The sequence below is a fragment of the Pyxicephalus adspersus genome, chromosome 1 (assembly GCF_032062135.1).
Source record: "Pyxicephalus adspersus chromosome 1, UCB_Pads_2.0, whole genome shotgun sequence".
Taxonomy (NCBI): domain Eukaryota; kingdom Metazoa; phylum Chordata; class Amphibia; order Anura; family Pyxicephalidae; genus Pyxicephalus; species Pyxicephalus adspersus.
This window is the reverse complement of record NC_092858.1, coordinates 83872940-83885657: the sequence shown is the minus strand read 5'-3', so window position 1 is coordinate 83885657 and position 12718 is coordinate 83872940. Positions and strand designations below refer to the sequence as shown.

The window sequence follows — 12718 nt, the reverse complement described above, 5'->3', positions numbered from 1 at the left end:
AAAAAAGATCTGGACTGAGTTGGCACAGTTTTAATGTTTTTTGTGGGTTTTTATGTGGTGCGTCTATTTCTTCCCACAACCAATGTCATATTTTCAATAACAGAATAATAGAATAATAGAAAATGGTTTAAAAACCACTGGGGATATTTCTTTTTCATTTTCTGTCCTGAAAACAGAACAAGAAGTGAAATCTCTTCAAAGTAGGAGATATGCTATTTTAGACAGCTGTCATCTGAATGAGTGAGCCCACAGGAAAATCACCGGTTCTGCCGACAATTTTTGGACTTAAGTCCCAGTGACAATGGTCACAAGACAAACAGAGTGAATATTGCCAGTGTGTATGTGCAAAAAAGCCTGATAGGCGTTGTAAGCTTTTACCAGAGGTAGGTGGAATGGAAAAATTCCAAGTCAAATTGAATATGGTCCGATTGCTTAAGAAATCCAAATGGATTAAAACATTTCAAGACATAATTCAGATTTTTCATAAGCCGTACTATAGCTGTAAAAAACAGGTACATTACAGCTCTGCCAATCCAGCCACTGAGACAAGGTATCATGTTCTGGTGCTAGATTGGCTAAGCTCCACCATACCTACCATAGTAGGACAAAGTCTGGTAAAAAAAAATGCAATATGTTGGATCAGGGCATTGAGGTTTGCTCAAATTCCAATCCAAAGTCCTAATAACTTCAATCAAAGTATGAATTGACTCTAACCAGAACTATATGACCACCACTAGTTCTCATCACTGCCTTTCTAAAAAATACACAAGCACAAAAAAAAAGAATTACAAATACACTTTTAGTCAAACCTTTGTAGTAGTTTTACAAAAAGCTGCTTGCCTAGTTGGCATTCTGTCCCCATGCCTTTATTACTTTCTGAATCACTGACCCACAAGTGAGTATAAAGTTTAAATATCCAATTGCCACCCTAAACCATAAAGTACCTAAGAATGATTTTCACTTAAGCATTACCAGGTATTATTTTAAAGAACAATGTTGATTTACAATACTAAAAATACCCTTGGAAACTATATTACCAAGTCAATGCATGTATGAGCTATAAAAGTGACAGAATATATAAGCCTTAATTTCTTATAGCTGACTTCCCAGTCACAATGAGGAGATTTGTGTTTCTTTTATTTATCTCAATAAAAAATATATCTGATTGTAAAAATGTTTTAGATTACCTTCTTACAGTCTTGACAGAAGACAGATGTTGTGCCCAATAATCCAAGGTGCTCTCCACAAAGCAAACACTGCGATATCCCATTTCCCATCACATTTTTACGCATGTTTTCTAATCTCTCCACCAGGCGCCTGCAAGCGTTAGGAATAAATTCATCATCATAATAGATATGATGGATGCTGATATCTTACTAACTGTAACACTGATAACCACAATCTAAGCTTGTTTTCACTGCCACTGACAGCCAGCATGGTTTACTAAGGAGAAGTGTATAAAAGTGCAAAAGTGCATAAAACATGCAGGAAATAACTATATATATATATATATATATATATATATATATATATATATATATATATATGCTTGTTTATATTTTCTATTTAATATATACTACATAAAATAAAATATATATATATATATATATATTCTCCACAGTTAGCTTAGATGCCACAATAGACTTAAAATAGATATGAAGTTGTGTATTTCAGGATAGTCAAAAATACCATCACAAATTACAGTGTATATCCAACTTCATAGTGAAATTTGTCTTTAAAACCAAACTCTGAACATTTTTCTTAGTTTTGTAAAGAACACGGGACCTTGGGTTATGGATGGAAAGATCTACCCTTATTTTCACTGTGATCACTGGGATATAAAGCTATATATATAATACAGAATGTAAATTAGTAACTACCACGTGATCCTTAAGTAAGTAATCAACATGATTATGCAAGAGATCATTAAAAAATAAAATGGCAGTGTTGAAAAAGCTAAAACAGTATTAGACCATGTATATATGGTTTCACTAACAAATGCCTTAAGATTAGACTATTTGTATGCAGTTTACTTTTTGACCAGTAGATGGCACAATTAGACATGTTACTGTTATTAAACAATGAAGAGCTTTTCTGCAGCTTCTCTGCATACTGGGTAATTCTTTATTTACCTATCATTAGTAAAAACACAAATAACCAATAAACTGCTTCCCCCATAAAAAAAAAAAAAATCACTCTCAGGTGAATTAACCCTAACCCTTTACCTCTTGTCTGTCTGTATATAAATAGCTCTCATTTTAAAGCATAGACGCTATCATATAGCTAATGACTGCAAGACTGTATTGTATTGGTGGCATTCACAGCAAGGCAGTGTTGCATTACATTGAACAAATAATAATTGATTATAAGCTAGAAGGAAAAAATCACAAACTGAATGCTTACACCAGATTTTTTACTCTGCCCCATGTTATACAGCAGTCATATTCCACCCCGCTGTAGTATATGATTAGTATATGTTAGTTCTTGTTGAAATGCATAATTGATAACTTTGGATATTCAGACATACCCAATTCTCTGCTGCTCTAATGTGTCCACTTTTTCAGCTCTTCTGATAACCTCCAGGATTGATTCGACTTCATTTGGGTTCAGACACTGATTCTTTCTTTGCTTTTCTGTTCGGTAAGTGTGAACGGACCAACCGGTGTGCAACCTGTAGGTTAAATAAAAAAGAAAAATCCTTTTTTTGTGGTCTCTTATTTTAACTATTTACCAATGTACGGACTGCAAGATTATGATAGCACTTAAAGCAACACAATCATATTATTAAAGGCCCAACAAAGCATTTACTTGTAAAGAGTAAACTAAATATATAACTCTTCTCCACACTACTGAATGCCATTCTGCAGGGCAGGTTACAGGTGAAATACATCTCTTTACAGCAACCTCTTCTATCCCATAGAAGGCAACAAGAAAGGCTGAGAGCTGCTAAGGTCAGCAAATCAGAAATGGGATAGATAATGGGCAGGGGAATGGCAGTGATTGTCAGAAAATAGGCTGAGGCCCAGTTGGCACTTTCAGAGTCTCCTATATGAGCTTCTCTATTGTAGTTCTCATTCCAGGTAGTAGTACAGACCTGCCTTGTCTTAGGCAGATGGAGTAACGAAGATTTAAGAGATTCTGTCAAATTATATTGAGTGCCTGTAGGGGAAATTTACTTGCTGTTTGCTTGTCATTGAAACATTAAGGAGTGATACAAAATAGTAAAGTTGTTAAAAGGGATTCAACCCTTCCTAACTCTATAAAAACGGGTCTGGCTAGACATAAACTTAAAGTAACTACCTAAATGTGACTGTGTGTGGTTGCTTAACTAATCCCAAGGAGAATTAGGAATTTAGTCAAAAAGAACAGCATTCTTATTCATTCAAACAAGCTGCATGTGAGGAGTTCAAAGGGCTGGGGAATTAGTCATGCAATTAGTCATACACAGCAAAACAGAAAAGCATTCTGGACTTCTATGAAGACAATGGACCTGGTCTCTTAAAGCTCCCCAAGTCTTGAGAGGATACACTTTTATCAGTGAAGCTGGGTGATCCAAACTTGGAATGGATCTGGTCCAGGATTGAAACAAATAGCAAATGACTTTCAGGAAATCCATTCCAGGTTTTCTAGATCACCCAGCTTCAAAATCAATGAAAATAATCTCTGGTTTATTGCTGGTTCCATGGTTATCCAATGGCCCTTATTCATTAAAGCTCTCAGGGACTGGAGGGAAAACACTTTTATCAGTGAAGCTGGGTGATACAGCAAACCTGAAATGGATGTTGTTAGCAAAGGTTTTTAATCCTGGACCAGATCCATTCCGGGTTTGCTGTATCACTCAGCTTCACTGATGAAAGTGTCCTCCCCAGCCTTGGAGAGCTTTAATGAATAAGGCCCCATGGATAACCATAAAACCAGAAATAACCCAGAGATTGTTAGTTACATTGATATGACGGTGAGCCCCAGAGCCAACATTAAGGCCAATGTAGACCTAAGGGCCATAACCAAAGCACAACCACAATGGGACACAATCCTAAGTGGACAAGAAAGCCTATGAGCAAATCCACCTGAGGCTACCTATGGGCCACAAGCTCCAACGTCATATGGTTGGAAACCTCACTGTGTCCCTCCATGGGAACCTCCCTATGTCACTGATTACACCAAACAGGGCACAACAAGCCTTGTTGTGCTGTCTGTAGGGCTGCATGAATCTCAGGATTGGAAAAGCAAAAATACAAACATTTGACAAGTAAACAGTGCTCTACTTGTATTTTTTTAGTTTGTTCATCATCAAAGGTTTTCTTTTTCATTGTGTATTGCTTGAGTTAAGTTAGTTGTCTTTCAGGTTTATGCTGTACTCTTAACATTCTTTGAGTTCCTGAAATATTATTGTGTAAACATTTACAAAAGTTCAATAGTTTAAGTTACATAAGAGGTCTTCTCCTAAACTTATGTATCTGACAGATTGCAAAAGAATGAAACATTTACTTATTTGATACATTAAAAATACAAAAAGAAAAAATGAAAAATTAGCTGAAGCCAAAAAACATCCCACCGATACCATGGAGAGAAAAAAAAGGAAAATGTCATTTTTATGCTCAGCCTACCCTACATGAATATTTCAGATATGGCAGGCAGTTTTCTAATATATTTCAGGGTCTCCTGAAGATTCATCTTTTATATTTGTCTTTGTACTAAATAAGGAAACCATATACCATTTCAGGTCTTGTACCTATATATCTCTATGGACCAGAGCAATTTTTACAATTCTTCTAACACTCAGTTTATTCAGCAATACAATGCTATTACATATTTGTTTTTATATCTTAGAAATAAATAAATATGCAGAAAGATATTAAATATAGTAAGTGTGAGCGGGGTTAGCTGAAGGGTTATAACAGATATCAGTTATTGAACATAGGGAACAGTGTTTATAAACACTTTAGAGTAGAAGGTCTGTTGGCAGAAATATTTACACACAGCAAAAAATGGAAGGAGTCGCCACAGCAGGGGGTGAAATACCAGGTATGCTATATATGACATATGTATACTTGAAATGTTTCCTGGTATACTTTGCTTACTTAAGACAAAGGACTTTTTTTGGATAACAAAAAAACATGATAAATCCACAGTGCATAGGCACATAGGCAAGGGAGTCAAATGCAGTTTGGCTTATGGTGGTTTCGGTTAGCTTATAAGTAGTTTCAGAAAATGTGAGACTTCAAACTGCTTTTGCGTTCACATTAATTTGTGTGGGGAAAAAAAAAGATAAGACACAAATAAAAGCCTGTGTACATAACTATGTTTATTTTAGGACTAATTTTTCCCAGCACAAGTCAATGGATATGCAAATGCAGATAGAAGCAGTTTGAACAACTTCATGCAACTTATAAAACCATGCTGCATTTGCGTACCTACACAAGCCCTAACACATGACCTAAGATTACCTAGCTTACCGAAAACTCCTTTACAAACAGAGAAATAGTTGGGACTCCATAATGTCCTGGTAAATAAAACATTTTGCAATGTGAAAATGTATCCATGTAAATCCGTAACTAGTAGTACCGTTTTATTAAACTTGACTTAATAGACAAAATGACAATCTTGACAAAATAGAACAAACATAGTCTTTCTTGTAAAGCTCAGATGTTCCCATGAGATGAGATGTTTGTACAATAGATTTTAAATCCCCATTACTTGAATCACCAGACCTAAGGCAGTTCATGAACAAGCACTGCAGTAGCCACAGGGCCCTGGTGCAAAATGTCAAGTTCAGCTTAGGCATTATTTAAATCAACTCCAGGTACTTAAAAACAAGAGGTGCCAACTATCTTCTAGTTCCTAATTTTCCACAGCCTAAATATTATTATTACACAGTATTTATATAGCGCCATCATATTACACAGCGCTGTACAAAGTCCATAGTCGTGTCACTAACTGTCCATCAAAGGGGCTCACAATCTAATCTCCCTACCATGGTCATATGTCATTTATACAGTCTAAGGTCATTTTTCGTGAGAAAGCCAATTAACTTCACCGCATGTTTTTGGGCTGTGGGAGGAAACCAGAGTACCTGGAGGAAACCCACGCAGACATGGGGAGAACCTGCAAACACCATGCAGATAGTGTCCTGGCCGAGATTTGAACCTGGGACCTAGCACTGCAAAGGCAAGAGTGCTACCTCTGAGCCACTATGCTGCCCAATAGCATGGTGAATAGAAAAGTACTTGCCAGTAGTGGCAGAATGGGACCTTTACACTCTGTGTAGAAACAAAGGTTTCATTGCAGACACCCAACATGCCCCTAAGCATAAAATTAAAAAAAACTGCTGACAAAATAATTTGGATCAGCTGTTCACCGCATACATGTAACATAAAACCTAAAAATGTAAAATATTTTCTCTAAAGCAGAAATATTTACATGATTTTCATAAATATATTAGCAGCAGCATTTCACTCACACAATCTGAAGTTTTTCAGGCAATATTCACCTAAATATTGTACTATGTAACATAAAGGCTATTAGGCCTCCCTGGCACTTGTCCCTGCTGTGCCATACTACCTATTACCTTACACTGTGGTTGTAAAACATAAGGAATTGATACTTTAATTCTGCCACTGTCCTTTGTTCTCTTTAAAACAACTAAATGACCATCACCATATAAGTCATGCCCACCCTGAGCTCCCCCTTTCTAAAAGTTTGTCCCACAATCTCAGCCTTTTGAAGCCAGCAGCTTATAGAACAGAGAATCCCAACTGCAAATCTAAGTTCAACAATGCATGTTTTAATATCCTTGTGCAATTCTACATCGGGTGGGTGAAGTCTGAAATAAAAAAACAAAAGAATAGAAGCAGAAAAGAAGAGATGACAGAGGAGAATTGTAAATGTAGGTGTCTACACAAGGAAAGCAGGCCATATTATTGTATGCCTGGACTGTGGCATTTAAACTTGGAAGACCTCTGTCTGGATCATACCAAACAAAATACAACATAGCAAATGTGCACAAGGTTCAGCACATAACAAATGGGAGGTAGATTAGGTATTTGCTTTCACTATGAGTGAGAAATCTTCCCATCATTGGTGGACCTACATTCAACCTTTAGAGTATACAGTGTAATCGTATCCTCCCTCCCAAGTCTTTATACAAAATGTAGCAGTCAGGAGTAACTTAATTAAAGAAATATTTCAAATGAAGCCATCAGCAGTACACAATGTACAAAATGTTTATAAATACATTAAATTATACAGTATCTAAATTTTAGTACAGCATACGATAGAGCAATTGGGGTTATCCAATGCAGGGGAGAACAGTGTGGAGCAGTCAGGAATATGTAACTTACAGTAAAGTGCATAGTGGAGAAGACTGAGGAAATATAAAGTCCACCACGTGTTGGACCAGTCAGAGCTATCTATGTAAGAGATGTATTGTTTTTTTTTTTGCTATTTAAAAAAATTATACAATTTCTGTAGACTTACTTGGCTCGAAGAGCTAGCTGTCTGTCATTAGGGCACACCCATTGATCCGTTCCATTGCCAAATATTGTATCCGTCATGATGATCTGCAAGTGTAAACAAAACAGGTACGGATTAATAAAAATAGAAATGGAACATATTTAGAGCAGACCTGGGAAATAAAGTCAAGGCTGGCTTTTTATCTCCACAGTCTGTTAGCATATAGTAATTGGTGCTAACTTGTTCACTTCTATTTATTATCCATTGCAAACATTCATTTACCATTGTCAAGCTAGACCAATTTTTACCACTGTTTTAATAAATATTATTGCATTTACAGTGAAAATAATTATCAATGATGACAAAATTAAATTATAATTACGGTGAGATCTGCATGTGTCTGAATGTGTTCTCTATTTTATCTAGTTTTGCATTGTTTTACCTGGAGAACCTGAGAGAAACTGCCTTTTGCAGACAATGCAAAGCCACTGCCCTGCAATTAGCAGAAACATCAACAGCCTCCCATGCACACTTCTTTCATTTGGTAATTTTGCTGTCAAACACATCTGCAATCTCATCTTCTGCTAACTGGTCTCCCAGGCAAAAAAAGAAAGGCTAAATCAGAACAAGAGGACGGTTTCTTAATCACCCAAGATTTAAGTAAACCGATAATTCAAAAAGTTATCACAAAGCTGCATACTAATCACTACTTCTCGTAAAAAGACATTAAAGTATGCTGCACAATCCTTACTACCAAGTATTCCCCATTGTCTAATTTCATACATATTCAGAGCAACAGAATGCATGTTCTTGTTGGTTGCATACAGTTTGTGGTCACTGTGGACAGAGGTATCTGCTGAAATTTTGAATCTTATGACTGTATTTTCTGTGACTAATCTATATCACAGAAACTCTTTGTGAGTAAGCTTCCATATATCTGAAAATTTAGTGAATTGGTATCAAAACTATAGTGAAAAACTCATAAATCTTAGAAATGCCATCAGTCTAAAGGTAAAAGGTTACAGGTAAATCAAAATACCAGATTATTAAAAGGGTACCATTTATTACAAAAGAATAATTGCATTAGGAGAACTGCCACTATTTAGAATCATTCTTATCAATAAGATTAATAGTTTTTTTCCTATAGAGGGCTTTTTATAATTGAATGATCCTGGAGACAAAAGGTTGAGAGTGACAAAACCAGAGCAATAACCTTATTGTGGTTAGCAATGTGTGTCACATTGTTTTCCCAAGCAGTAGACGAAAATGTCTGTCATGTAAAAAATGACAAGGGTAAATATTTTATACCAAATCTATTAAAAGAACAATTAGTACAGTCTTCTGTGAAACCCTAGTGTTTTATCCAGGGTTGCTTGGGAGCAATGGGCAATTTAATGGAAACTAATTATATTTTTGGCTATCTGTAAGGGTGACATTCTTCCAACTGACTAACAATGTTAAAAGCATTCTTTCCGATTACCCATAACACTAATGTACTATAAGCTGCGGATATAAAATTATAGACGGGTCGAGAAACACTGTACTACAGCTTCCAGGGCATCAGATATGGTGGATGTATCAATGTTCCTTTTTCAACCTTTTTCACCTAAATATACCCACCAGTAGTATACTTCCTTTTCCTTGGGTAAGCTCTTCTGGGCAGTGTCCTCCCCTTCTCCTGCGTCACTGCCTGTACCTGTCTGTCATTTCCAACCCCTATTTAATGTACAGTGCTGCATAATATGTTGGAAATGGTGACAATGCTCAATTACTATACTGTATCTATAGAACAGCAATGTTGCCACCCCAGCACAGGAGATGTTTTCAACTACAGAACACCTTTGCACTTTCTCCATAACATGGAGAGGGCTTCATGGGTATTTCTAGGTATAAAATGTTAAAGCCAGAGGTTGCAGTCTTCTCACTTACTAGTAGACACTAGTCAATTGTGGACTACAAAACAAAACTTTTGCAGCTTTCCCCTTTCCCAGGCCCACTCCTTATGGTATTTCCTGGCCTATGTGAAGTGTCAATAATTCAATTCCCATGTCTGCTAGGAAGGACCAGGACAGGAGATAGATAGCTATAAAAAAGTGCGTAAAGGTTAACTACTCCAAAAAAATACATTTTGTGCCCACACCACTCTTGACTTAGCTGAACCCCTGCTACATATCTAGTGAGGTCTGAAAGAACTACAATGTGAATGGTTTTCCTTTGTTAACAACCACCACCCCTTATTCCAAACATTTCAAGTGTATGAACAAAACTATAAAATACTATAGTGTGACATTATCAACAAAGGTTTATTGAAATACAAAGCAAATCCACATTGTATTGTGTTCTAATTGCATGTACAAAAATGAAACAGAACAAAGACTACTTACTGACTGATATCACATCACTATGGTCTATGGAAGGGGCACAGAGGGGACAAAGAAGCAACATTAAACTCTTTTACTTCCTTTTGGCATAAATACTTGTAAATCATGCCAACTGAAGAGACAGAATGTTGCCTCTTGAAAAGAAAGTCAAGGGAATATATTTGTTTTAGGCCAAGCCACAGGGCTGAATGGACAGAAGATCTATAAAGTGAAAAATAATTTGTAGCAGACAGCAAAGGAGCAGGTCCCCTTCCCTACCAAGGATTGTGTGACAAGGTAGTATGAATCTCTGGAATAGGTAGATAAAAATACAAAGTATTTGGCAGGTAAAGCAGCTACCATATGTGAATTTATCTTATTGTTTGGAATTTAGATTGAACACACAAGAAAAATATATAACATGAAAGGGCTGACTAGTTGTGTTTGCTCCTCAGGACAAATATATCTAGTCCCTTCATGATCTGTATGTGAAATAGTGTCATAAAAATATAGATCAACAAGCTATCCAGATCTAAATGTTGTATCAGAAATACCAGGTAAAGTAAAAAACTAAACAACTGCACTCACAAAAAAGATTAAAGTTTATACTTAAAGTAGACTTGAAATCAAGAAGTAAAGAAAGCACCCTGGAAATCATACATTTTATAGCTGCAAATCTTCAGTGTGAAGGTACTATGCCCGAGACTGAAAGTATAACAAGAATTGGAGTTTGTGATATCTCTACCATGCTGATGATTGTTTTCCATGCTGGAGGCTCTGACGTGAGGAATTAAAGCCCTGCCTCTTCTAAGACAGACGCCTCTTCTGCGCTTTGCTTTGTCCATGTATATAATGTTAATTTACTCCTTCTCACATACACCTTTTTTTTTGCTACCCACACTTCAACTTTGGCTTTCCATGTCAGGCTCAATGAAAATGATATTTTCAGGTGTCTGCGCGGATTCTTAGTATTTGAACCAGTAATGTCATATGACTTTTTTTTTTTTTTTATCCAGCTGATTTTAGTGGCTGGAGTGTGAAAGAAAGTGAAAGGAGAATAAAAGAAGCTTACTGCTTTCCTCTGTATGAGAACCAGTTGCCCTGTCTTACATAGGAAAAAACACAGGAGTGCTTTTAAGTACATACATCTAAACCACTGATAATTTATTTTGATTGCACCTAGGTGCATGCATCTAATACATGACATGTTGTATTTTAATAATAATCTTTCATGAAATGTGCACTGCAGAGTATATAGCAGTTTTACACTTCCTGAACCCTACTAATTTCTCATAATGCACACCTATTAACATTGCTGATCACATATAAAAGGATTTCCAGTGCCCAGTAAATACTAACATTAGCACTTTCGAAAAGGATTAACTGAAAAAAAAAAAATGAAAAGGTCAAGTCTATTTGGGGTTTTAGGTATCGTCTAGCATATTTTCATTTCCTAGAGACATTTTCATGGAAGAGCACCTTGTACCATTTAGACATCCTGCATATCGTGAATAGGAAATTATGACTAATTATCAGGTGCTTCTGTTGTCAAGGTGCCTGTGCTGACGTATTACACTGTACTTCGTGTCATTTCTGCAGGCTTTCATTCCTGTTATCTAAACACAAAGTCTGTAATCACTGCCACACAATAGCTAGCTTTATATTGCCTACAAATGCCCATTCATGTGATTTTATTTAGAAGAAACTCTACACCCACTTGTAAGGACTATATACAGCTATAATGGTCACAATTTCAGGGCAGTCTGATCATAAAAAATAATACAAGCAGCATAATTCAGTATAACACAACAATCATTAATAAACATACATAATATAAAGGTATTATCCACTGGATAGTGCTTAATTTGTTGATGTTAAATGTTAAGCGCAGAAGCTTTTGTACAGAAATTAAAAATGCTCACCCTTTTCTGTGTGTTGTATTATTAAATTGCATTACATTTGGATAGTTTTTTTTTTAGCTCAGGACTTTATGTTTTACAGCAATATGGACCTACATATTTAGTCCTCATGTTGCATGCAAACTGAAAAATTATGTGTTCAATCAACATTTTTTAACCAAACAATGGGGTTGATTTACTAAAGGAATTTAGACTGTTCACTGCCCAATTATTAGGGAGATGGAAGGAATAAGGACACACTTCAACGGTAGCGTAATCAGCCTTTTTCAACATTTTTATTATGAGGGAACCCCTTGATATAGGTTTCAGGTCTACAGGGTCCCCCTCCTAAAATCAATATATAGCCACAGCTCGCAGTACATATCAGTGTGGTGGTCAGCAGGAAAAATGCCTCTTACATTGCTGGCCATTGGGAAAGATGTCATGGATAGCCAAAAAGATCATTGGTGTCCCTTAAACTGACTTGAGAGGTGCATATTACTCATTGCTAAATGAACCCCCGGTTACCTCTGGAGGGATCCTGCATTCCCAAGGAACCCAGGTTGAGAAACGCTGATCTAGATAGACAGCAATACAAATTCTTTGGAAGGCAAAACAGTTAATATATTTAGGTTATTAAGTGTCGCTGTATGATTGTACTATCTTGTTGGCACTTCACAACCCCCAAAAAAATCTTCCCATTCAGGTCCACACATTTTCATTTAATCCCCATTCTTAAGTTTGTAAGAAGTTTTGGTAACCAATGGTGCAGTTACACTTTAATTACTTTAGAATAGCCAAGCATTTTCATACTAGTGTCTCCAGCCACACAACTGACACAGTATATGCTGTTAAAATGAATCAGCAACATGGCCAAATAAATTATGCTGACCTTACATACATGAAAAGCGGGCACACAGAAGTCTTAGCCCATACCTTTATTTATTCTCCAGCTTGGAAAGCTCAAAGTGAAAACATGAACTTCAAGCTCCAAAGATAAAGCTTTCA

At 36.3% G+C, this 12718-nt stretch overlaps 1 protein-coding gene across 1 annotated transcript in view; it reads right to left on the bottom strand.

The window, feature by feature from the left end:
- Positions 1-1178: 1178 nt before the first annotated feature.
- Positions 1179-12718, bottom strand: part of RPH3AL (rabphilin 3A like (without C2 domains)) — a 38680-nt gene continuing 27140 nt past the window's right edge. Inside the window, exons 2-4 of the mRNA XM_072406630.1 lie at positions 7477-7559; positions 2528-2671; positions 1179-1317 (exon numbers count right to left, since the gene is read on the bottom strand). Coding sequence (XP_072262731.1) covers positions 1179-1317; positions 2528-2671; positions 7477-7553 — 360 coding nt within the window. The 5' untranslated portion in view covers positions 7554-7559. The remainder of the gene's footprint in view (positions 1318-2527; positions 2672-7476; positions 7560-12718) is intronic.